Genomic DNA, 27,037 nt, shown 5'->3' with positions numbered 1-27,037 from the left:
TGGCGAAATTAGATACTCATCCAGTGCTGGATTGGCTCGTGTGGCACAAGCTTAAGTTTCAGCAGCCAATCCCCTACATGAATAGAGCATGAGACCTGAAAGTTGCTCAAGACTCTTTTAAAGACACAGCGATTCTTCAAATACAGGGATTCCCATTTTTTTAAACCAGAGAATAACATTATATTGACATTTTCTTTTTGTATTAATGATCAGTCTTCTGGTTTACATTGTATTATACTATATTGTCCCTTGAATACACTCCCTTGTAAAAGTTCTTAAAATGAGTTTTGGTTTGAAAACAAAGGGGCCTTATGTAGAGTTGAACGCAATTTATACTTACAACGGCTTATGTGTGTTTGGAGATTAGATTGCAAGCTCACTAGGGGTAGGGAGTGATGTGCATAAATAAAGTTAACTATGTAATGCTATACAATGCTGTATAAACAATATAAAACCTATAACGATATAAACAGTATAAACAAAGTTTAATAATATTGAAAATGAACCGTTGAAAATAAATAGTTCTGCAGCTTTCTTGCATTATCAAGGTATTTGTTCATCCCCCCATGGCAGTGAAAGTGTTAATTCTATTGTCTTAGTAGAACAAAGCAAATGTATGTAAAGCTGGGTGCAGACGGCTGCACAGTGTCTGCTTTCACCATATGTCTAGTATTACTAATAATACATGTAGAAAAATGCCCTTTTGTTTGCCACTTGAGATCTGTTTTGTGTAACCTTGGCCTTGGAGACTGCGGCAGACCTCAGTGTCACAGGCATGAGAAGAAGGGACCATGGTCCTTTCTCACCGCTAGCAGATTCCTTGTGCTTTGTTCTCCGTCCCTGAGCGCGCTGACTCCTATTGCATTGTTAGACTTTAGACTGCGTGGCTTAGCTTGCCTCTCGCCTCGGCTATAAACAGCGGAACCTAGCCCGTGTTTCCTGCCTCTGTCACCCCGCTGCTATTCTGGATTGAGAGAAAGAATGTTGTATTAGCATGCTTCCCCTCATTCTTCCTGACAGCTTGATCAATTAGTCCTAGTCTTCAGGAGAGCTGGCATCTCTGCAGCACCAGAGAGGTCATACAAACCCTTCTACTGTATATAGGACGGATGGCTCTCAGGATATAGGGGATGGGGTGAGATCTAGTCCTGCAAACTGTTTAGTTCTAATAAGGTTAAGGAGGCATGGGCAGCTTTTACTTGCAATAAATGGGCAATTCTTCACAACATCTTTATGTTGTGAAGAATTGGCCATTTATTGCCAACTGCATAATCAGTGGATGAACTCTTGGTTAAAAGCCCCATCGAGATAGCTGGACATTTTTCTGATCTGAAATGCTTTGCAATAATGTTTCCAAACCAGGGTTTCAGGGCACGTTTCTATGAGCTTCTACCAGGCTAGATGTGTCAGGATATATGCTCTTAAGGGAAAGTCTCTCATATTAAATTTAAAATATTATATATGCTATAGCATCCTCCCCAGCTGTAAATTATGTTACCAAGAATTTCCGTGACCACATAAAGGAGCAAGGCTGTAGGCTGGATATTGTTATACAGGGCACAGATCTCTGAGTTGACTTTTAATATCTGTAATAATTTACGTTGGGGGGTGTATTATTCCTTATAATATGCAAGTTTTCCCAATGAACACTGCAGTGATGACATCATAACTCACCAATTATAACAATATGACATACAGGAGTTTATACATATATTGGCATCATTTGTCTATAAGATGGGGATTATTTGTGCGCTATATCTTAAGCTGGTTTTGCACCTATGTCATTATCGTGCAAATTGCGCGATTCACGACCGTTTGGTCAGATACTACAACAGTGTTTCCCAAACCCAGTCCTCAGGGACCCCTGACAGTGCTTGTTTTCCATATCTCTTTGCTGGAGCACAGGTGTATTCATTACTGAGTGACACATTTTGAAAGATCCACAGGTTGCACTAATTAATTCACTTGTGACCTGGAAAACCTGCACCGTTAGGGGTACCTGAGGACTGGGTTTGGGAAACGGTGTACTACAAGATTGTGTATCCTCCCATGATCATGTTTCATTATGTCAAAACAAAGCACATCTGTTGATTTGGTTTTATAAACTTTCTAAAAATCCCGATCAACGATGGAACGGCAGTGTCCATAGATCTCTATGGAGTGTGCAGAGTAACAATCTTTTCAGCCGATGGTTATGACAGATGAAGAGCACAGATCTAAAGGTAAATCGTGTAATATGTGTTTAGTGTGTACACACGAACCAGCATGCTGATCGGGACTTCTTTATTTTGTATAGTGTGTACTAAGCCTTATTACTGATTAAAGTTCCATTATACTACAGATGGAATGTAGTCATTCTGGTGATATTTTGTCTGTCGACATCTTCAGTGTGTCGACGTGGTTAAAATGTGGACATTGGGACTTGTGCACTTCACTGGTTGAAGATGTCGACGTATAATCTCTGAATTCTGATTGCTTTCCCAATGACCAGTTATGAGGGTGTTCCCTGAGCTTCATCAATAGCCTATGTGGTCAGAAGACATCATTTAGTATAGCAGTGATGCTGAACCAAAAGACAGGTTTGCGTCGCTATAAGGTACAAATACTGTGCTAGGATACCGCGTCTTTATCCCCTGGCTCTTCTATGATTTAGAGACTAGAAAGAAAATCCCTCTCTGTGATCTCTGGATCGGAGTTGTACAGACAGTATGTGTAGGATACATCAACTAGAGACCCTACTGGCAATGCTGCCAGTAGGGTCTCCTATGTGTTTCATAGTGGCTCATCTCAATTCACCACCAAGAAGCAGTCATTGTATAATTATAGTTTGGTCATCCTAGAGCAGTGTTGGCTAATCTGTAGCTCTCCAGGTGTTGTGAAACTGCAAGTCCCAGCATGCTTTGCCAGTATATAGCAGCTTATTGCTGGAAGGGTATGTTGGGACTTGTAGTTTCACAATACCTGGAGTGCCACAGGTTAGCCAAGCCTGACCTAGAGAGTTGAGGAACTACCAAAAATTATCTTGAAGCCCAACAATAATCCAATTAAATTAATGTACACGTTGGAAAGTGAGGTTGGAAGTTGATCTCTATTGTACTGTGTTTAGGGTCAGTTGTATTTAAAGGCCCCATCATTATCACCATTTATTTATATAGCGCCACTGATTCCGCAGCACTGTGCAGAGAACTCATTCACATCTGTCCCTGTCCCTTCAGAGCTTACAGTCTAAATTCTCTAACATACATACATACATACATACACACACACACACACAGAGACTAGGTTCAATTTTGATAGCAGCCAATTAACCTACTAGTATGTTTTTGGAGTGTGGGAGGAAACCGGAGCGCCTGGAGGAAACCCACGCAAACACGGGGAGAACATACAAACTCCACACAGATAAGGCCATGATCGGGAATTAAACTCATGACCCCAGCGCTGTGAGGCAGAAGTGCTAACCACTTCACCATCGTGCTGCCCCAGTGCAGCTGGAAGTGGTCCAAGCTCTTGGTTTAAATAGTCAGATCTCACCCAGTTTGGCCTCCCACAGGTGGGGTAAATTGGACCGTGATCCCGTCGTTCTGCACTCCAGGTCGGATGAGCCCCCCTGTGGAACCAGCATAAATAAAAGAAAGCTGCAAACCTCATATCGGGGCTAATCCTCGGACTATATAAACAACATAATCTCTATTTATGAAAGCTGCATTTTCCGTTCAGCAAAAATATTGAGCCCTCCCGGTCTCTTTACATCCCGTTTTTTCTATCGACTTCTAAAAAAAAAAAAAAATGAATAGCTCCATTTAAATATTGTAATAAAATAGTCCTTCGACGTTGGCAAGGCTCCAGACAATAAGACTTTTTGTGTCTATAGTTTTGACAGATTGAAGATGGTTTTGAGCGCCGAAGAGCATAATTCATATGTAAATAATTGCAGATCAATATACAAAGAAAGTGATAGAAACGGTTCCACTCTATAGAAATGTATGCTTGGAGTATTGCTTAGAAGTTATTTAATTATGTCCCTGCCAGACTCTTGGTGATCCTGGCTCCCCTTATATTGTGCTCTTACAAATAGCAGATTTTAATAACCTTGAGCAGATACGTGAAGCATGCTGTCGTTCAGATCTGATCTTGAACTTCACACTATTAACAAAACTCCCGTCTTTTTCTTATTGCACGTTAGAAAACAATGAGACAGAAATGGATGTTTATTGTGTTGTTGTAGCTGTAATATGATATCCATTTACTGTACTGTCTGAATTGCAACTATAATTTTAGATGCCTGTGATTAGAGAATACAGTTTGGATTCATTTGTAAAGATTTTTCCACCTTCCCTTCGCTCCTTTGGGACTCATCCATTGGCTCTAATCATCAAGGTCTCGGTAATTACAATATTAGGCTGGGTACACACTACAGAAAATTTCTCCTGATGCCATATCGTCAACGATTTTACCAACGACTGAAAGAACAAAAGAAAAAGTCCGGATCAGCATCTTGATTCATGTGTACACACTTACACGATTTACCTTCAGGTCTGTGGTCTTCATCTGTCATAATCATCAGCTGAAAAGATCCTGACTCTGCACATTCCATAGAGATCTATGGACACTGCCGGTCCTGAGTACATACACTCTGCAGAATTGGAACGACATCGTTCCATCGTTGAACAAGATTTTTAGTTCAATTTAAAATTCAAATGAATCTATACAATGTGCTTTGGAACGATCCTCATTCATCGTATACACTAACGCGATATTGAGCCGAACGGTCGTTTATCGGGAGATTGGCCCAATAATCAGCTGAAAACCCTGCAGTATGTACCCAGCCTAAGCTGACGGAGCCCACTTTATTGCACATTCAACATGAACAATTAATTGTTCATTCATGGAAAAGGTTTGATATTATTGGTGAGCAAAATGCTGCCACAAAGTCAGCTCCATATGTACAATACAACTATATGTAATGGCGCATAGTATTCATGCCGATTATTCCACTTTTCCCCACAGGACTGTGATTGACGGTTCTCCTTCTAAGATAGAGGTTATGCAGATGTGTCTACCTTTGCTGATCTATTTGTATTGATCATATAATACCCTGCCAAGGCCGTAGTTAAGATGATTCCCAGTGGTCCAGAAATCAATCCCCTCATATGCTGTTCATTCATGCCCTGTGGCATTATATACAGGACCGTTAGATGAAAAATATGCTGTATGATTACATAGTTCTTTATATGCTATAATCACCATCATAATTATCATCTGCAGCTGTTTACCTCTGTGTTCCATAGTGATGCAAATCTAGTATTATTGCCTGATTGCTGTGTGTGTTACAGGATATCTGTGCTATATACACCCTGGGCCTGATTCATTAAGGATCTTAACTCAAGAAACTTCTTATTTCAGTCTCCTGGACAAAACCATGTTACAATGCAAGGGGTGCAGATTCGTTTTCTGTTTTGCACATAAGTTAAATACTGCCTGTTTTTTCATGTAGCACACAAATATCAACTTTAAATTTCAGTGAACAAATAAGCTATCAAGTATTTGTGTGCTACATGAAAAAACAGTCAGCATTTCACTTATGTGCAAAACAGAATACTAATTTGCACCCCTTGCATTGTAACATGGTTTTGTTCAGGAGACTGAAATAAGAAGTTTCTCAAGTTAAGATCCTTAATGAATCAGACCCCCTGTTATTAAATAAGCCTTTTGATTTTTGCTGTAGGTGCATCTGACCTGTATTAGTACAAAATGATCTAATACAATACTGGTAGGCCAACTCTCTGCTAAGGAAAGCTAAAAAAAAAAGTCAATGATCCCACTTCCACTGCACCCCATGTCTGAAGCCCCCAACAATTTTACACTTTAACCATTGTAGACAGGATGGAAAAGGAGATGGCAAATTACAATGCAGGTGTACATTATTCACTTAACGTCTGGAACAGCGTGCCTGTCTCCCTTTTCATTCGAATAGCCTAGAAAATGTTCTCATGCAGTACGAATTGTATTTCTTTGCCTCGTTTGATTGTGTGCTATACCATTGTTGCAGAAAGTATCTTTTTTTTTTTTTTTTAATTTTATTTTTTTATCTGCACACTGCATCGTAGGAACGAAACAGTCCTGCATCTGATAATACGAGGCCAATGAATGCAGTGTTTGCCTGGGAGTCACCCCCTGCAGTGAGGGGACGCATCCTAGGGATTAGCCAATGTTCTCCTTATTATTATTACAGAACTTTGTGCCTTTATAACCGCAGTGACGGGGTGATAGAAGGTAGCCGCCGATGATTAGAAACTGTCAAGCTTCTATTGTAAGTTCAGTCCAACAAAGGCCACATGATGGACCGCAACAAAATGGAAGCTTTTCTAGAGCTCCTGACTAAACTGACATGACACCACTATCTACTCGGCTTTGTGTACGATTTTTAATGTACAGTGTTCTAGTTGCTACCATAAAATGCCAGAACGTATAAGATTTTATATAGTAAGTGAATGAAACAATCATAGATATTTGTTAGAGAGAAGTTACATCAAAGGGAAGTAGTTGTCTTTTCAAAATAATGGGAGGCATAACATCACCTCGAGATTTTTGTCCAGAATTAATATAAATGTAGCATTGGAGTTTTAAAGCCCAGAGGCCAAATTAGAGTACAATTTGATAATTGTCCTCATCTCAGCGATTCTATTTTCAAATAACACATTAAATTGAAAGTTTTAAATTTCTGCAGGTGCCTTTTTAAACATAAATGAACCACTATATTTGACATCTCATGGCCACGCCCACTCTCCCCTATGACCTCACTGTTGGTTTAAAGCTGGCTATCCTCATAAATAAAAAATGGTGCTATGGCACTTTATAAAGAGTGTTCTGGGTAGTGTAAGGCAGAATGACACCTAGTAGTTCAGCCGCGTTCCTTTGTGCACACATCTGCTTATGAAGAACCTACGTTTGTCTGTATGAAATTACTCCTCCAGGTTGGCATAGCTCTTTGGACGAGAGCAGAAACATTTATTGAGGCTTAGGCTTAGTTGATTACAGGTCACATCATTGTTATTTCTGGGGTGTGCTTCTCAGAGCTGTATGAGGGCAATATTGGGAAATGGCAGCATACTGGAGACTATAGACTATCCTTGCTCACTTACAAGTAAGCAGGGGCTCAGCAACGTGCTGCTTCCTCATACTGTAGGGCAGCACGGTGGCGTAGTGGTTAGCACTTCTGCCTTACAGCATGAGTTCAATTACCGACCATGGCCTTATCTGTCTGTTTGCATGGGTTTCCTCCGGGTGCTCCGGTTTCCTCCCACACTCCAAAAACATACTGGTATGTTAATTGGGTGCTAACAAATTGACCCTAGTCTGTGTCTGTGTGTGCTTTAGGCAATTTAGACTGTAAGCCCCAATGGGGCAGGGACTGATGTGGGTGAGTTCTCTGTACAGCGTTGTGGCATTAGTGGCGCTATATAAATAAATAAATGATGATTATGATACTGTGTGACATGAAGACCAAACACTCCTCAACTGATCCTTATCACCCCCAGTGCCCCAAACTTACCCCAAAACTCCTCCATATCCCCCCTATTGCTCGCAAGGCACCCCCAGGCTTATTGTGGTATTGTGCTGGGATTGGAAGTGGATTAGAGGCCATAATAAAGTATTACCACCCCCAAGCTCCCCCAAACCAGAGTATTATAACGCTTAGGTTTCACAACTGGTCCCTTTCAAGGATTATTTTTCAATTTTTTTGCCAATTACTTTAAATTAATAAAAAGTTAGTGTTTTTTGTTGTATTTAGTTCATTTTTTCTTTGTATACAAATTGGTAAATGTCTAGATAAATGAAATAATGAAGAAGAAGGCAGCTGCCTACAGTACACGTCCTTTCATCTCGTTCATTGGGCCCTGATGCAGAAGGTTTTTGTCTCTGGCATGGTGAGCACTGTGAGGAGCGCTGGTAGTCAGTCAGTGCGGCTGTAGTTGTGTTCTGCTCGGTTTCCTGGTATCAGGAAGGAAGATTTCTCTGTTCTGCATTGTTCCACCTGCAAGAGAGGTCCTGAATAGAAATGGCTCTTTAGAAAAGGTGATAATGAATTTTACAGCCAGCAATAAACGTTTACTGCCTCTTCTTTCAGTAGCTATATGCAGAAGGCAGCTGCTCTGTCAGTTGCATCATCTACCCATCGGAAACCAATAATCCTGTGCGATTAGGGGGGGTGGCTGTGGATACTGGCAGTTGTGCTCTATAATATAAAGAGGTCTTAATATTTTTATTAAAAGAGTAATTGTCAGTTAACAAATGTCCCTGCTACATGAAGGAACATTTTGTAATATTTACAAATATATCCCTAATGTTGTGGATTTAGGATTTTTCTATAATTTGCAACACCATGTCTAAAATATATACTACATTTTCTTTAACAAATGCTCTTGTCCCATGCTGCCCCTGGCTTTTCCACTTTGTGTTTTGCAGTGCCCTTCACAGTGACTGTAGCAGGAGGCACTCCGTTATAATGTTTGTATATGACATTTTACTCATTAGATCCTCTATCAGTGCTCCTAACAGTGACTGTAGCAGTCAGCACTCAGTAATTATGTTTATGTAAGACCTTTCACTCTTCATTATATTCTCTATCAGTGCTCTCCACAGTGACTGTAGCAGGAATCACTCAGTAATAATCATCATCATCATCATCATTTATTTATATAGCGCCAACATATTCCGTAGCGCTTTACAATTGGGGACAAACATAGTAAACTAATAAACAAACTGGGTAAAACAGACAAAGAGGTGAGAAGGCCCTGCTCACAAGCTTACAATCTATGGGACAATGGGAGTTTGACACATGAGGTTAAGTCTATATTTTGCATTTCAGCCCAGCCAGACTGCAAAGGTAAAAGTGACTCATAAGCTAAATGATCCTGTCACACAACAATGTTGGTCAAGGGGTAGTTGTCTTGTGTGAAATTGTGTAATGGGTGGTAATAGGGTAATGTAGTGAGGTTAAGAGGGTGGTTGAGGAATATTATAAGCTCGTCTGAAGAGGTGGGTTTTCAGAGAACGCTTGAAAGTTTGTAGACCCTCTGGTCTACAGAGTCTTATTGTGCAAGGGAGTAATAATGTTTGTATATGACATTTTACTCATTAGATCCTCTATCAGTGCTCCTAACAGTGACTGTGGCAGGCAACACTCAGTAATCATATTTATGTAAGACCTTTCACTCCTCATTACATCATTGCGTCTCACAGTGACTGTAGGAAGAGATACTTAAGGACTCATCTAACATATTTGCACACCGAATGTAAATAGAAAAATATGCAGGTAAGCAAAATGTTATATGTTGGGTTTATATGTTGCGTCTATATGTTGGGTCAGATCAGGGACTTGTTGGGCTAGGGACGTCCCCCCCCCCCCCCCAGACTGGTCCCATAGTGGGCTACCTTGGGCTGTGTCACTGGGCCTCCTGCATTTTTTTCCCTTTAAAATGTTCCTTATAGGCTGCTGATTCGAGTCCTTTCCCCCGGGCTAAAATTTGCCAGCCCTCCCCCATGTCAGATGCATCTCAGCCAGGGGCTGCAGACCTGACTGCCTCCATTGTGGCTGATACTGCTACTGCCTCGGGTCCTCCAGCCTGGAGGACCCAGAACCTTAGGACCTAACATTACGTTTATACCACTGTGTAAATTCTGGATACTAGAATGATGCGTTTACATCCAGTGACCCAGCTGTAATGTCTCTAAGAACTCAGGATAATCCTACAGGGGAGGTGTTTTCGGAGACACAGCATTGACCTCTCATGGTCACCTCTTAAACAAGAAATGAGATATCTGTCTGTGTAAGACGGGGCCATTTGACATGATTTGTCAGGCAAGTCCTTGTGGGATGGCTGATGGCGACATTAAGTGCCGAGGAGAGAAAATGGCCCGGTGCCTCACACCTTGCACAGTATTGAGAGTGACATCCAAATGGCACCTGCGCTTCTGTTTCTAATGATGACTCTGCGGTGAGATTGAGCTGTCTCAGGGATTTAGGGGGGATTGGGAATTATCGTGACAGCTTTGATACGTGTATGACAGGGCTGTGGTGTAAAAACTTGTCATTAACTCATTGCTGCCAAGGGCTGGAATACACTTGAATACGATCCCTTGTCCAAACTAATGAGACTTACAGCTATATCATGACATCACTGAGGGGTCAGATTTACCCAGCGCCCTAAATCTATCGGTCTTATAGTTTAGACTGCCGTCACGTGAGGCTCTGATTAGGTTATCAAATTTTTTTTAGAACTCATTTTATCTATGCTGCTGGAACTATAGATTAATTTATTTGTCTTGTGAAATTGTTAACAATGTTCCTGGCATAAGCAATTGCTACACTTGTCTTGTTTAATGAAATTATCTATGGTAGCTTGAAATGTGTTGTCAGCATATTAACAAATGCATGTATAAACAGACAGTGGGGGACAGAATGAAAACTGGTGCAAAGGGAAAAGGTAGTGTTGCCCGTAGTGTCAGATATTTTTTTTTTATTTTGTAACCTGCACTAGGCTATAATACATAGATTCTAGTATATTATATTGCCAGAAAGGCTAAATTGGAGTGAACCTATCTTTTCACAAAATTCAATGTTGTAGCAGCTTTGTGCATTAATGTGAGTTGTGATGTTTTGTAGGATTTAAGATAATTAGTTGTGTTTTATGTTTATTTGTACTCAAAAGGTTGTTGAACTGTTTGGGGTATATTTACTAAACTGTGGGTTTCAAAAAGTGGAGATGTTGCCTGTAGCAACCAATCAGATTCTATATTTCATTTATTTAGCAGTCTACAAAATGACAGTTAGAACCTGATTGGATGCTATAGGCAACATCTCCACTTTTTCAAGTAAATCCTTGACCATTTGAAATACTGGGTGCTGTGCTTTTATTGAAGAGTAGCTATCATCATCATCACCATTTATTTATATAGGGCCACTGATTCCGCAGCTCTGTACAGAGAACTCACTCACATCAGTCCCTGCCCCATTGGGGCTTACAGTCTAAATTCCCCTAACACACACACAGACAGTCAATTTGTTAGCAGCCAATTAACCTGTCAGTATGTTTTTGGAGAGTGGGAGGAAACCGGAGCACCTGGAGGAAACCCACGCAAACATGGGGAGAACATACAAACTCCTCACAGATAAGGCCATGGTTGGGAATTGAACTCATGACCCCAGTGCTGTAAGGCAGATGTGCTAACCACTACGCCACCGTGCTGCCCCTAGCTATGTACTATGATGACGTGTGTGTATGTATGTATGTATATGTATATGTATATATAATATATAATGTGTGTGTGTGTGTGTGTGTGTGTGTGTGTGTATATATATATATATATATATATATATATAAAATATATATTGTATGTACATATAATGATTCAGGAATTTACGTCTGGAATTGAGTTGTGATTGTGGGGAGGTATTTTTGTATACACAGCAGTCTCACTGTCAGTATTCCCATTCAGGGCACTGAAGCAGTCACTTGTAGGCCCCTTTTACAGAACAAGCTTGATAACAGAGAACAGTAGCTTGCACTCAGCTACCTTGAAGGAATAAATCAAATGTCAAACATCATCTTTGTGGATGCTATTAGTAGTTGTTTTCTGTAAGGCAAATTGTATTTCACATTACTGGTCATTTTAAGTGTTGTGAATAGTTTGTACATCACAGCAACTACTAGTGTGTGAGTCCATTCCGGGATGTCACCGGGCAGCAGAGTCCTCGGGATCTTTCTCAGATGTCCCTGTTGTGGACGAGTCACGGAGTTGTCCTCACACATTCCTCCATGCTGATTACAGATTGCGCCAGTGTCTAAGCTGCCGTGACAAATCCCTTCACTCGGCTCTAACATTCCGCTAGTCTGTCTGCAGAGCGCTCCCAGTCCGTCCATCTGCAGATCCTGTTATAAGTAATCAGGGATTGGGGACAGAAGAAACCATCACGGCTCTTTGTGTAGTGTGTGAGGAGCTGGCCTGGGTTCTGGAAGGTCGAGGAGTTGATGTTTGGTTACGTGCTCCCATAGCATGTTTACATATAAACTGATTTACTAGGCCTGTTCTGGTTTAAGACTTCAGTTTAGCTGGGTACACGCTACAGGTTTTTCATCCAATTATTGTGCCGATCATCATCATCATCATCATCATTTATTTATATAGCGCCAACATATTCCGTAGCGCTTTACAATTGGGATCACTCTGTAAACACCTGTTTGGGAATATTGCATTAGTGTATACGCTCCCACGATCATGTTTTATCGTATCAAAGCACATCGTATCATTCAATTTTTTAAACTTCCTAAAAATCACGATCAAACGATGTCGGGCAAATATGGAAGTGTGTACACAGGTGTGACTTTGTAGAGTGTTCAGAGTCACGATCTTTTCAGCAGATGATTATGACAGATGAAGAGCACAGATCTGAAAATAAATTGTGTTTAGTGTGTACACATAGATCTGCATGATCATAAGGACTTTCAGTCGTTGGTAAAATCTTTACATAGTCACATCTGCAGTAATGTTTTGTAGTGTGTACCCAGCTTGACTCTTTGTATGTTTGAACTGGTTTCTGGAAGGGTTTAAAGAAAATGTTGCTGGACGTAAAGCATTTAGGTGTCTTCTTATGAAGTGGTGGTAATAGCAAGATTAAACCCACCTTGTTCTGTTGTTAATGGTAGTTAGTAGGGAAAAAATATCCTGCAATGTCCCTCTCACTAGCTGGTGAGCTCCGCTGTCCAGCTGCTGAAGCTAGTGTTAAAATATATATAAAGAGATGCATTAAAATTAGTCCCTCAGTGAGAGCCCGTAGTGGCAGGCATAGATCCCCTCCCCGAGTATATTGGGGATAAGGGGGGCTGGCATAAATTAAATGGCCAAAGGTTGATATTCGGGAACCCACTTGATGTACGTCTGGGGCTTCATAAAATAACTCCCACCCTTGGCTGATGTACCCATTTGGTTTGGGGAGGAGAAATAATATCTGCCTGCCCTCCCCCTGGGTGAATTTAGTAGCCCCCCAGCCTAGTACAGCACCTTATGCTTGTGGGCACAACCCGCCTTCCCGTTGCTCTGTGTGGACAGGTTAAACCAATCAGACCACATCCTAGTGCTTCCGAAATAAGGGGACACATAAGAGATTAATGGGCTGCAGCTGAAACGTCTATTTGACCTGTTATGACTGATGGATGGGTTTAATTGTTGCAATCCTCAGCAAGGTTACAATGTCATTAATATTTGATACATTTTCCCACAAAACAATATTATTTAGACATACTGTGATTTTTTTTTTGTGCTGTTTCAGTTGGCTTAAATGCAGAAATAATATCTATTGTTAATTTTTTGGGGACATGTGGCATTTTATATTACTCTGTCATATCATGAAAATAAATCCTTAAATAGTGCTGACATACTGTAAATATGCATATAAACACATGGAATGTGTTCTGTTAGTACTCTATTGTGAGGGTCCTTTCTTACCCCCTTTTTTTTCCGGTTCCTGTACCCCATCCTTTTCCTATAGTTTTATGCATATTTGCATATCTCAATAAAAAAACATATCAATGGTTTACATAGTTATTGTTTGCATTGTTGTTTTGGCACAATATTATTGATTTTATTCTTTAGGATATACAACTGCAGAGCACCTATTTTGTGTCTAAAATTGCAACTGTTTATCCTTAGGTATTCAGTCTTTCTCAGTAACACACTTTGCACTGTATTTACGGAAAAATAATAACCTCCGCTCAAAGTATTGGCTGCAATCACTTTTGAATTACCACCTTAAATAATTAAACCTTTCTTTTCTTTTTTTTCCCTCTTGAAATATTGCTCGTTTTGACCCTCAATTATGCTTTCTCTATAAAATCAGGCTTCAAACTAGTATTGAACGTAGTGTCTGAGAGCTGATTACCACCACAGTACTCCCAAGGTCGTATAAAAGTCTAGATGAGGTGGGATAGATCCATAAAAGCTGACAAGCCCCTTATAATAAAGCAAGGACATGCTGAAAACATTTGATGGTAAACTTTAATCATCAAGTTAGAAAGTATTTAATCATTGCTTCTCAAGGGAATGGAGTGTGTTGTGCGGAACAAAACAAAATATTTCAACGGAATGTTCGGTAACACCGACTGCACAGCAGCAATGTGACAAATGATTAACTAATAACATGATACTGATAAAAGATTGTTCTTTCCTACAGGACACCATGGTTTAATGGATGGGGATTTAATCTTTCTAGAGGCCAGTCCTTACTTGACAAGTGGAATCTTATCCCAGAGGGCATCGACATACTAATGACTCATGGACCTCCTCTTGGTAAGTCAAAGTGGCTCCGTCACCTGACATGTGCAGGAGTAGCCTGTAATGTACACTGCAGACGCTTTCTCCTGAACACAAAGCAATGAATAAAAAAAAAATAAAAAAAATGGATGTCTTTACAGGAGCCCTGCATGATAATTAAGCCTGGCAGATCTAGCCAGTTCCTAGGTGTTGTTTGAATTAAATTTTCTGATTTACTGGAGCCGAGGAGAATTAAATGGATATCCACAGCAGTTCTGCAGCCCTTCCAGCTCGCCCATTTGTTTTAGTAACTGTATTTATCTGACAGGTAACTGCTCCCAATTCAAAGGCTTTATGGGTTTAGCGGATGGGCTGAAACCTAAGAGCTCCTTTTAAGTTTGGCAGCGGCTCCATCTGAAGCCTGTGCGCAGTATCCTGCAGTCATTCTCTGTGGGGTACCTGGAAGGCGGCACTGGAAATGTTAGAACGGCACGTGTATTCTTTTACCGGGGTAACCTAAAATCACCTAAGGCAAACATCATCATCATTTATATAGCGCCACTGATTACGTAGAGCTGTACAGAGAACTCTCTCACATCAGTCCCTGCCTCATTGGAGCTTGCAGTCTAAATAATTCCCTAACATACACACACACAGACAGAGAGACGGACTAGGGTCAATTTGATAGCATCCAATTAACCCACCAATATGTATTTGGAATGTGGGAGGAAACCAAAGCACCCGCAGGAAACCCACACAAACACAGGGAGAACATACAAACTCCTCACAGATAAGGCCTTGATCAGGAATCGAAATCATGACCCCAGTGCTGTGAGGCAGAAGTGCTAACCACTTAGCCACCGGGCTGCCCCAAACATACAACATATACAATGTATTTGCACACACAGATTGAAATTCAAATCAACTTTATTGACAGGACCAAAAAAAAGCATTGTCACAGTATACAGGAATAAGGATTAGGGTGTGCAAGTTATTGTGGTATTTTGTTTCTCTCTCTCAGTGTATAGGGTTTCTGTCCTATAATGGCAGCTGACGTATTGAGCAGCTATTGGAAATGTTGATTTCTCTCCCACAGAGATGAACCGTTTCCTTTGTTCCTTCTTGGGGCAGAAGTTTAGGATGAGCGATTGGGTGGGGTTGGGTGTCGGTGGGAGTGGCCTTCATTTTGGTATATATGGTGCATCCTTCAGTACTGCCCACTCACATTGTTGGCACAGTGGGTTCTCCCTGGGATTGTGGTACACAATACAGAACACATACATGTTAACTGAGCTAGCACTGAGATATTTAAGTATCTTGCTCTGTCTATTTCAGCTAACATATTACTATAGGAGATTAAAACACTCTCCTAACACATAGGAACAATCCCATGTGTGTACACTATTCATGTATAGTAGAAACTCATAATTAGATCGTACCCGTCGCTCAGCGATGTTTAAAAAGGTTGAATTAAGTCTTTCTGGAGTATAATTTCATATTAATTAGGTAATTATATTGTAGGATCGGTGTATGCATATCAATTGCTTCTCATTACAATTTCATTTTTTACCCTTGTTTGACTTCAGCTGCCAACACCATTTATTTCTGGCTGGCTTTGACTTTTTTTTTTTTTATTACAAAATTATATTTTCCTTACCACTCATGGTTGTGTGTTTTAGTCAAATAAAAAGTCCACATCCCGGCAGAGGAGCCTCACTTTAACCTGACATGCCGCAGATGGAGTAGACCGGTGTCTGCATATCACAGAACACACATTTACTTCCATAAGGTGTAATAATGACGTATCCAGATGGTGTTTACAGTTGATCCCGACGAGATAGATGCTGTCATAAAACCCACCACATCTGACCACGTTGGCTTCTAACTTAATAATGACAATAACATGACCGTCAGCAGATCTAAGTAGAAGAAAATACAATGATTAGATATTCACGTTGGTAGCAAAAAAAAAAAACATTTTTCTGTTCCTTAACGAGCCTTACGCTGCAATAAGTTCTACTCCATCTGTACATGAAAATGTGCACATGTGATGTACTTTAAATTGCATTCAATTTGCCCAAAATGCTGCAAATTAGATTGTGTGCTTATTGTCCCACAAGCCCTCAATGGTGGATACTTTATATTTCTAGATGTCGCTGATGCGGCTTTTCTGCTATAAAGGTGAAGCATATTCTGTTTTTGTGACACTTTGTGACATGTTTTATATACAGTTCTTTTTAAAACACCCCTAAAGTTTTCCAGCACTAGAGGGAACAATTGAAAGGTGCTTAGGAGAGATTGCAGGACCTAGATCAGACTGAGAACTATAGCCTGGTGCTGGCGCCAGTAGTTATATCTTTATGTGACTGACACCGAGCCCTGCAGACTCGCATACATGCACACGTAGGACATGTGGGAGGCTGATTTTGGCTGCGGGAGACTGATCTCCATGATAATATCCAATGGACACTTACACCAGAGACATAAACAACTGACCTTTGTATGTCTCACTCTGGTACCTGGATCTGGCTGTCTCTTATGTAGCCTGAATGCGCTGATGTTTGTCATTCTCCTGGGCCCTTTATAATGTGTAGTCAACTTTTATTGCCAGATTCCTTTTCTATCTTTAAAAAAAAAAAAAAAAAAAAAAATCTGCATAAAGCAATGTAGTGTAACGAGTTCTTCTTGCGAAGCTTTAAAAGCACAATCTCTCTTAATTACTTTTATTGGAGAAACCCCGCTGTGTTATATTGTGATTTTCTGCCGTTGCAACAGACTGTGATGCTGGGTTTCATTAACCTCTTTTATGCTAATGCAACATATGTGGTCTCCTTTGGTGCAGAATGTGTTAACAGGACTGGTGGGCAGATGCACCGGGGGAGTTAATCTGTGAAACTACACGTCAGTATTGGTTACTTTTACCTCTCGCATCCAAACATAAGATGTTGTGGTTTGTTATGATGAAAAGGTTAATGGCTGCGTGTAGTACAGTTCGAAATTGGCTTGCTGTTGGCGTCGTTTGTACGTACATTTAATTTTACTATGTAACCCTACATCTCTACCTCCTTACGGCAGATGCAGGAGCATACAAATATTAAGTGTGGAGGCTACGGGGCCTGGAGGTGAAGTTTCTCCTCCCCCTCTAAGTCCCCAGCTTTCTGACCACACATTTTCAGAAGAGGACCCCCACTCTGCTCTATTGAGAGCAAGTGGAGGGGAAGGGGGGGGACTGGGAGGTGAGAATTGCATTGCTGGGCCCCGACCCAAATATGGGGCCCAGTGATCTGCCCCTGGGTAGAAGCAGAACTTTGAACCTAACCTCCCTCTCTAGCAGCAAATTATAGCAAGGACATGAACCTAGGGTGATGTTCTTGCTGTTTTAATGGCGTTTCCACCATCAGACAAATTGAATTAACTTTTTTTTGTACTTCCTTGCCTCTTTTTGTGTTTTTCCTGTAAGACTTTATATCACCTAGACAGAATTATAGATTTCCTTCTACACTTGGATACGTCACAGATCTGCTCTGGGGGGTACAGTATGTCTTATACGCAACGTCGCTAAGCTGCATGGTATCCAAAAGCAATGAATATAGACAACTCTTCCCGATGGCCTTTGGCATAAAACAATGAAAGTAGATGATTAAGCCGTGCATTTAGTGGCAGTTGCAGAAAGAGATATAGAAGCCAAGAAATCAAAGTTGTCTGAAGGTAAAGAAAACCCCTTTAACCTCTTTGGGATAAGGGATTTGCTGTGTGTTCTGTTGAAAATATAATAGTGGTCCGGTATATATGGAATGAGCCCCTTGCTTTAGCATTGCCCAAGGCCAGTGGTAGTTCTGCTCTGCCCCATTCTCCCCTTCACACTATTTCTTACCTAGTTGCAGACACCATAGACTGATGGAGTTTTGGGCAGATTCAGTGATGTGTCTGTACCTCCAGACCTACTACGTGTGCAATAAAGAACCTGTGACATTGACTGTGCTGATCAGACTCGTAGATCAACGCCTCACCTGCTCCATCTAAGAAATGATTCTTCTCACATCTAGTCAGGCAGTTTGTGTAGTAATTGATGTTCATTTTTATTGATTCTCTACATTAACTGTAGAACTAAGTGGCTCTTAAACTCTGAGAGCCATCAATTAGCAGTGACTTCATTGCTAGGCCTTCGTTTGAGTTTTTTTGGAGTGTCCGGTGGTTTTAACCATTGCACTGCCATATTTAATTGATGTTCTATATTCAGTGTACCCGTGTCTGCCGCGTACTCGTATATTGCAGGGTAGGAAATATGGCCTTTGTTCTTCTGTAGACGGACAGATTTTTCTGACTACTTGTTTTTTCAGACTTTTTCAGTTTGTGGCAAAAATCTTGCAACCGTCAGCAGTTATTGTGGATTAAAGAAATATCCATTGGCTAAATCAGTGTTCATGAGAATGTAGATGAGTTCATTAAGAATTGTGACTTTACCGAGATGGAGAGGGATCTAATGATGTCATGTTCGCAGAGTAATTGGTTCGGCCACATTCTAATTAATGGAACTGGATCAGTCCACAAAATGGGTATATCCACTTTGTGCTCCAGAGATTCCTGAAGTACAGTACCCCATAGTGATTAGAATTTGTTTCTATGAATGCTTATAAAAGTCTCCATGACACTCGATTGCTTACCCATTATTATGGCCAATATATCTAGATCAAACCTTAAATAAACTACACATTTGGCTTTCTTATATATTGTTGAATACAATTAGCTATATCAATGGCAGAACTAGTGAGCTGTGGGCCCCTGTCCAGGGAGGCCGGGGGAGGGAATCGGGGCCCACAGCTCACTAATTCCCCGTGCAGTGGGCTCCATTATCTCCATGGGCCCCGGTGCATCCCACTTGCTGCACCAATTGTAGTTCCATCACTGGATATATTATATGTATATAATTACATGAAAAAAAGCTATGAGAATATTTTTTTACCTGTTCTTTTTCTATGTAAGTTATTTGCTTGACTCTGGTGCCAAAAAAAATCACTATCTGCTCAAAAATATTGAATTCATGGTAAAACTGGCATGTCAATGTAGAATGTGATTATTTGTGATGCAAAATCGGCGCAGAGTGAGACATTTATAGACGGGCATCAGATTGGTGCATTAGGGGCAAACGCATATCATTCTTGTTTACTTGCAATGCTAAACTCTACTATACTGCTTCTGTACAGATTAGTCATACACTCGACTGCTTACTAAAAAAAAAATCACAGTATTTTCAGTGACGATAATTTCAATACATGATAAAAATACATCTCTATACGCAATAGTCTTACCCCAATGTTTTCACGATCATTGCTAGAGATGGTATGTCAATTTACTTCCTGGCCTATAATGTAAAATGGTGCGGCTGCCAAAGTGTCAGGAAATCAATGGAAATAACCAATTATTTGAACTATTAGAAGCTTTTAGCCGGCTAATGATGATAGGTGTCAGTCTCGTGCAATTAGCCTTTCAAATGTTGCCGCAAAACCGATGTAGGAAAACTTTAATTTTGTCATATCTCCGCTGCTTCTCATTATGGAGAATAGGTCATCTACCCAGAACAGTAGTACACCTAAGTCCTTTAGAGATAGATAACAGCAGGAAACAGTTGGGTAAATGATATATCTGTGATATAAGAACACCCTTCCCAATATTTGCTAGCTAAATTAGAAAAAAAATGCAATTAAGTATAAGAGCCTGCTAAAAAAATAAAAAACCCTCCGAAATAAGAGAAGAGGACGAGGGAGCAGTGAAATAATTAGGTTACTGCTGGGAAGAACCTGCAAAGAACTCTCAGGAATAAAGTTAATTCTATAACCCATGCTTTTATAAATCAAACTGCGAGGATAAGAAAATGTTAATTATCTTAGAGAGACCCCAAAAATGCAACATTCCGCCCAAGACGAAGTGAAAGTTCCTTAAAAGCATTTTTGCTGGCTTTTAATGGAGGGTGTTCTATTACAGATATGGTAATAAAACCTTTCATGAATTATGATTTCCTGCAAGACTTAAGTGAAAACCTCACTGATTACAGAATACGAAGTATACTCCTTTCTAATTTTTTTCTACTCTCCTTCTATTTGCATTAGGTTTTAGGGACTGGGTTCCGAAAGAGTTGCAGAGGGTCGGCTGTGTAGAACTTCTCAACACCGTGCAGAGGAGAGTCCGGCCCAAGCTGCATGTATTTGGTGGTATCCATGAAGGTAAGTAATATATAATAAAGCACAGTATGGGCCTCGTTTAGCGTTAAGAGCAAAGCAAATAAGGATCAAATTGGCATGTGCAGACAGATTTAGAGTTGGGAGGGAACGTGTCCTAACTCGACTCTAAATGTGTGTGTGTGTCTATAAATCTTTTTATGGAGTTGATAGTGCTGAAATCATGTCATTATTCTTAGAAATAAAACATTGCTTGCACACAGAGAACCTCGTTTTCCAAGCGCAAAAGAGCTTTGGCGCCAAGTAGCGTGATTTCCATGTAACCGCGTTGGTTTGTGGAGCAGCATGGCGACTTTTCACCAGTGGTTTGGGAGGAGTTAAGCCAAGAGCGCTCCCTGCCAGGTTAGGGGTAAGCACACTGGTGCGTCCCATTTTGCAGAGTGGAGCAGGATTATTGAAATGTAGGGGTGTGGATGGTAGATTTTAGGGGTATTACTTGCTGTGTGCGGGGTAGGGTGGGTCCAAACTTCTCAATAATATTTGATTTTTACACCAGCTCTGAGCTGGCGGAGATGGGGTCACGTCTTGTGCCTTTTGTCCCATCCACTTCAAAGATGAAACGTATTTCTATTACTTCCTCAGTGAGCTTAAAACACGCACAAGTGCCATAATGGACCCTCACCTTCATGATTAATGTAAGCCATACAGCAGTATTTTAGTAAAGTGTGTACGGTCTTTGATATCTGATTGGATAATCCATAACTCCTGTCCAATCACTGCACCGTACCACAGTGAGGGAAGATGTAACCACCCAGCCACACGGACGGCTCGGAGAGGAGCATGTTAGTCTGATCGTTCGTTATAGGTGGTGATGAGTATGGTCCTGAGGCCATATTGGTGGTAAACTGCCTAGCTGGGAGTTTACCCAAGCATTATAGTAACATAGTTGATGAGGTTGAAAAAAGACACCAGTCTATCAAGTTCAACCTATTTTGGATCTCCTGCGATCCTGCACTTATATTTGAAATTGATCCAGAGTAAGCAGCCGCCAATCTGTTTCAATTGTGAAAATCCCCCCAGACCCAATATTGCAGTCCTATTTTTACCCTATATCCACTACTATCCTTCATTTTAATTAACGGTCGTATCCCTGGATACACATTTCCACAAAAAATGTATCTAACCCTTTCCTAAACATATCTATTGAATCTGCCATCACAACCTTCCCTGGCAATGAATTCCATATCTTGACCGCCCTTACTGTAAAGAACCCCTTCCTTTGCTGGTTGTGAAATTTCCTCTCCTCTATCCTTAGAGGGTGACTGCGTGTCCTGTGTATAGTCCTTGGGGTAAAAAGTTCCCATGAAAGTTCTCTGTATTGACCCTTAATGTATTTGTACATAGTAATCACATCTCAGAAACCCTTTTAAAATTTACTATAAGACTAACACTATTCCCTACATAATTGTAAGTAAAACAGAGTTGGTGATTTATTTTTGATCTTATTAAGGCTCCATGTTGTGTTTTGTAAAACCAAAGCTCCTTACCTTGTATAAAGAGGATTATAACTCCACTTTATTTCCATGCCGGTAGCTTACAGCAGTCAGACTTAGAGCTTGTGTACTTGTTGCGTCTGTGAGTATTACAGAATGTATAACCTTTTTCCCGCAGGTTACGGGATTATGACCGATGGTTACACAACATACGTCAATGCCTCAACGTGTACAGTCAGCTTTCAACCAACCAACACGCCAATTATTTTTGACCTTCCCAATCCCCAAGGAACATGAAGACCCGACGCACACCTGGGAAAAAATGGGTCTATAAACTGACTTTATTTGTTTTAATAATACAACTATCTTGCTCTTTGTACTGATTTCCAGATATTGGATTTTTTTTTCTCTCTTGCCCGTTCATGCTGGTACACAGAAAACAAAACCGAAATAAGCAAAAATTTGAGTTTCCGGATTCAAACCTGCAACATTTACATTTAATTTATCAAATATTGCTGTGTCCTCTTGTAAATTGTACATATCCCAGGAGGGTCACCAAACTATACAGTATATAACATTAATATAACAAAAAAATAAATAAAAAAATAAGCTTTTTTTTTTTTTTTTTTTTATTGTACCACCGGGATTTGCACAACTTTATTGTTTGTATTGAGTGTTTGTATCTTTTTTTTACTGTTCTTGAATTTGTGTGCTATTTCTACCACCTAAAGGTGTCTTTCCAATGCTTTTTTCCTCATGTACTTTTAGTTAATGAAGATCTTTTTCTTTTTGTACACTTATTATTAATCCATCATTACTTGTTATTGCCTTTTTATTTTTTTTATTTTGCACGTGTATTTTTATTAAATTATTTTTTATCTTTATTATGTATGGGGCTGAAACAGCTGTAAAGAAAAACGATGCCATACGTTAAGCCATGTAAATGCAGACTGCTTTTAAAGATGGATTTATATATATATATAAGTATTTTTTGTGTGTTATAACAAAATGTGGGATTTATCATCGGCAGTATAGACGCCCGCTGCACACCGCGTACCTCCGTTATGAAGGACAGGACACGTTTGCAAGTGTCCTTTTCCGCGGAGGTATCGGTGCGCTGGTTTTAGGCATGTGTTGAATTAAACGAATACAATCAAGACAAGAAGCGCTTTGTTGCTCTTATTTTAAGCACTCTTGAATCCCTCTCTCCCACCCTCCCCATTCCTGCGCCCAATTTTATTCCCCCACCTCTTACGTTGCACTGTGTAAATGCAATCTTGCTAGCACAAAAATATTGTCGCAAATTTCCTTTGACCTCTGTAAATGCTTTGTCCTGTTCTAATTTTTTTGTTTGTTTTTGTTTTTCATTTTTGCTACCTTGTTAATGGACTTTAGAAAATCGGTTGTTTCTTTTAAATTTATTGTGATATTATATATCTAGCGCCTTTATATGCAAATAAAATTGCAAGATTTTTAAATACGGTGCACAACTTCATATTATATGTATTTTTAAATGCTTATTTGATTGCTGACACTGCTAAATACCATGGGATAGTAACTAGGGACCTGATTCATTAAGGATCTTAACTTAAGAAACTTCTTATTTCAGTCTCCTGGACAAAACCATGTTACAATGCAAGGGGTGCAAACTAGTTTTCTGTTTTGCACATAAGTTAAATACTGACTGTTTTTTCATGTAGCACATGAAGCCATCTTTTAAAAGTTTAAATATTGATATCCAAGAAGTAACTGTTTCTTGTCAGGAATTATGTGGTAAAAGAATGTGAAATTGAGGCAGTAGCTCCTGTTTAAAATTGACTTTTTTTTACTTTGCGTTGGATGCAGGAAATTAAATATAAAAATAATGTATGTTTAGGCAGCAATGCTAACCATTGTGCCACCCAACACAATAGGTCCGGAGGCATCGACCCCTTCACATGCTAATCGTGCATTCTACCATTTGAGCTAATCCCCCTTTTTACCTTCAAGTGCAGCACCCTGCTTAGTTGCTGCAGTTCATTAGATACACTCTATGGTCGAGTATCCAATAATTTCCTGAGAGTTTTAGTTCTGCTCTGCTGTATGCACTCGACTGTAAACTGTTCAACGAAAGTTCTCAATGTCAAAAATTCTGACTTCCACTTTACAGTGGTGGTGACAGGTTATCAAAACTCAGACTTATAAAAGTTACCAGAGGACGCACCATTGTGCCCCTGGTGCATGTTTGATACAAGAATACAGTAGGAAAAGAGACTTTCTTAAACTCCCAAAAAATCAGGTTCTGGATAACCCCTGTTAAGACCCTTCCCTGATACCTGTTTGCTAGAGCCAGATGTTTCCTCTTCCTGTTCATTTTCCTTGAATTGAGCTGCCATAGAACTCGTCTAAGACCTATAAGTAGACTAAGGGCTAGATTTACTAAGCTGCGGGTTTAAAAAAGTGGGGTTGTTGCCTATAGCAACCAATCAGATTCTAGCTTTCATTTATTTAGTACATTCTACAAAATGACAGCTAGAATCTGATTGGTTGCTATCGGCAACATCCCCACTTTTTCAAACCCGCAGCTTAGTAAATCTAGCCCCAAGTCCAGGATTGTATCAGAAGTGGTTGTCCAAAGTGGACCCCTCTGCAGATATATTTACCAAACAGATCAGCGCTGAGAAATTTCATAGAAAAATACATCTGTTCCAAAAACTTTTATTTCAAATAATCTATAAAACGTTCTTAATATCATTGAAAATGTGCTCAAATGATATATGTATACATCATATTATATCTATAACAATACATATACGTAAATTATTATATAAAAAACAGATTATGCCAATATTAAGTCCTCTCACTTTATACTTATCAGGGAATTGGTCAATGTTAAATCCACTTTATCTATACTCCACTGGTGTCTGTAGGCTTTCACTAAGTGCACATTCGCGATGAGAAGCGCACATCATTGAGCAGTGCCGCTAATTACCAGCGCCAGTAGGTTTAGAACACCGTAATATTCCTCTCCGTTCTTCGGTAGTATATTAACTGCTGATTAGCAAAATTTGAGCAGTAAAAGTATCAAATATACAGTGGTATCATAGTAAGGACAATAAAAAGCAAATATCTTGTCATTCCCATCGGATTCTTACCGGCGGCTCAGAATGTTTTAACAGACCCCAGGGAATGCTGATATTTAAATCGCTACTGACGAATGGGAATCCTAATTAACGCTCAAAAACAACAGAAGCTCCCTTAACCCTTCGTATGTCTGAGGTGTATTAAGAAGATTACAAATATAGATCACGCTTTATGTCCTTCTTGTAGGAAATTGTGCAATTATGATCAAATATATTATTGAGCGGGCCCTGGTAGCTGGGCTTACGGGTGAGCGCTGCACTTAGTCCCACACTGGAGCTCACTACAGGATCGGTGGGAAAGATATCCTTATAACATACTTGCCAACTCTCCCTGAATGCATACTTGCCAACCTTTGGCAAGCCAATTCCGGGAGATCCCAGGCAGGGGGGCGAGGTTGGGAGGGGCAGGGCGCGGTAATTTGTCATTTTGGCCCTGCCCCCACAACAAAACTGTATTTTGTCGCGGGGGCAGGGCTAAAATGACGCAATTCACCACGAATCGCATCATTTTAAGGAGCATGTTGCCATATGCAGGATATTTGCCTGCTCTTCTGGGAGACCTACCCGAATTTCGGGAGTCTCCCAGACATAGTTGGCAAGTATGCCTGAATGTCAGGGAGACTCCCTGAAATAGGGGTGATCTCCCTCACTCCCTGAAGAGTCTGGCATTCTCCCTGATGCTGCGCCAGTACAAGACGTGGTTGGCTTCGCCATCTGTGGCATGATGACACAGTTCAGAAATTGTGTCCTATGTCCATGTATTTATGCCTATGGAGGTGGCCATTTTCATGGAGACCAAGATTTAATAAAAGACCGACAGGTAAGACAACATGACTTCAGTAATGGAGACAGAAATGTAAAAGACACTTCAGTCTCTAGAGATTCATTAGCTGCTTTTCTTTCACGTATAGTTGCCTACTCTCCCGGAATGTCCGTGAGACTCCCGCATTACTGGGAGACCTCCCAGGCGACCGGGAGAGCAGGGCATCACGTCATCTTAGCCCCACCCCTGCTGTAATTGGCCAAAATTGTGTCAATCGTTTAGGGGGCGGTGCCAAAATGATGTGATTCATCAAGCCCCGCCCCTGCACGCCCACCTCCCCCGGGATCTCCCTGAAGCCAACGAGGAAAAATTGGCAAGTATGCGTTCTATTACACCAGGCCTGGCCAACCCGTGGGCTGTCCAGGATGCATCTGTGACTCCTGATACCTTTATATTCAAAGTAAGGGGTTCATGGTCACCAATAGTTGGTGTGTTTCTTACAGCTCATTCATACATAAGGAGCAATTGCTTTACAAAATAGCAAATACATTAGCTGAGTATTTGCACTTAAACGCACTTTCTTTATTTTTATGCATTTGTTTTTTTAGCATAACATGTTTTTGGTTTTTGGGTTGTTAATAAACAACGTGTCTGTGTTAAGTACTACAGTTAACCCTTCCAATTAAAACACTCCATATGATTGGGGTACTTGTTCCAGGACTTTAATCCAATTACAATTTATGAAGGCAAGAAGGTAATTTATACCACCTTTGTGGGTAAACAATGGAAGCTGGCACACACTGGTTTTTTTTGCTCTCGATCAACACATTACAATTAGGGCAAGAACACTGTAAAGCTTGACAGTGACTTGGTCCTATTTCTTTACCAGTTGCAGATGGAGTAAGTTTAAGACAAAAGAGGGACATGCTCAAGATTGTATGGTCAAGATGAGCCGGATCCTGGTCATCCTCAAAGGGCAAGAGAAACACGATATCACCAACATTAACAATATAAACTGAATGGATGGTTGTAAGATTATTGCTGGAGAAAAATCTCTCTCGCCCATTTGTGTTCAGAATCATTATTTTAATGTCTCTTATTGAGCATAAAGATGCCCTCATTACCCAGTCCTTACAGCAAACACACAACTCTCTAAATGCCATTTAAGCGCAC

At 40.3% G+C, this 27,037-nt stretch overlaps 1 protein-coding gene across 3 annotated transcripts in view; it reads left to right on the top strand.

Annotated features, from left to right (window-relative positions):
• MPPED2 (metallophosphoesterase domain containing 2) overlaps nt 1–23,449 on the top strand; it is a 125,113-nt gene extending 101,664 nt beyond the window's left edge. For all 3 annotated transcript variants that reach the window (XM_075188024.1, XM_075188025.1, XM_075188026.1), the window contains exons 5-7: nt 14,231–14,346; nt 20,418–20,531; nt 22,158–23,449. In XM_075188024.1, coding sequence (XP_075044125.1) covers nt 14,231–14,346; nt 20,418–20,531; nt 22,158–22,276 — 349 coding nt within the window. In that variant the 3' untranslated portion in view covers nt 22,277–23,449. The remainder of the gene's footprint in view (nt 1–14,230; nt 14,347–20,417; nt 20,532–22,157) is intronic.
• The last annotated feature ends 3,588 nt before the right edge of the window (nt 23,450–27,037 follow it).

Source organism: Mixophyes fleayi, chromosome 10 (genome assembly GCF_038048845.1).
Source record: "Mixophyes fleayi isolate aMixFle1 chromosome 10, aMixFle1.hap1, whole genome shotgun sequence".
In the NCBI taxonomy this organism is placed as follows: domain Eukaryota; kingdom Metazoa; phylum Chordata; class Amphibia; order Anura; family Limnodynastidae; genus Mixophyes; species Mixophyes fleayi.
This window is presented reverse-complemented; position numbering and strand designations above follow the sequence as displayed.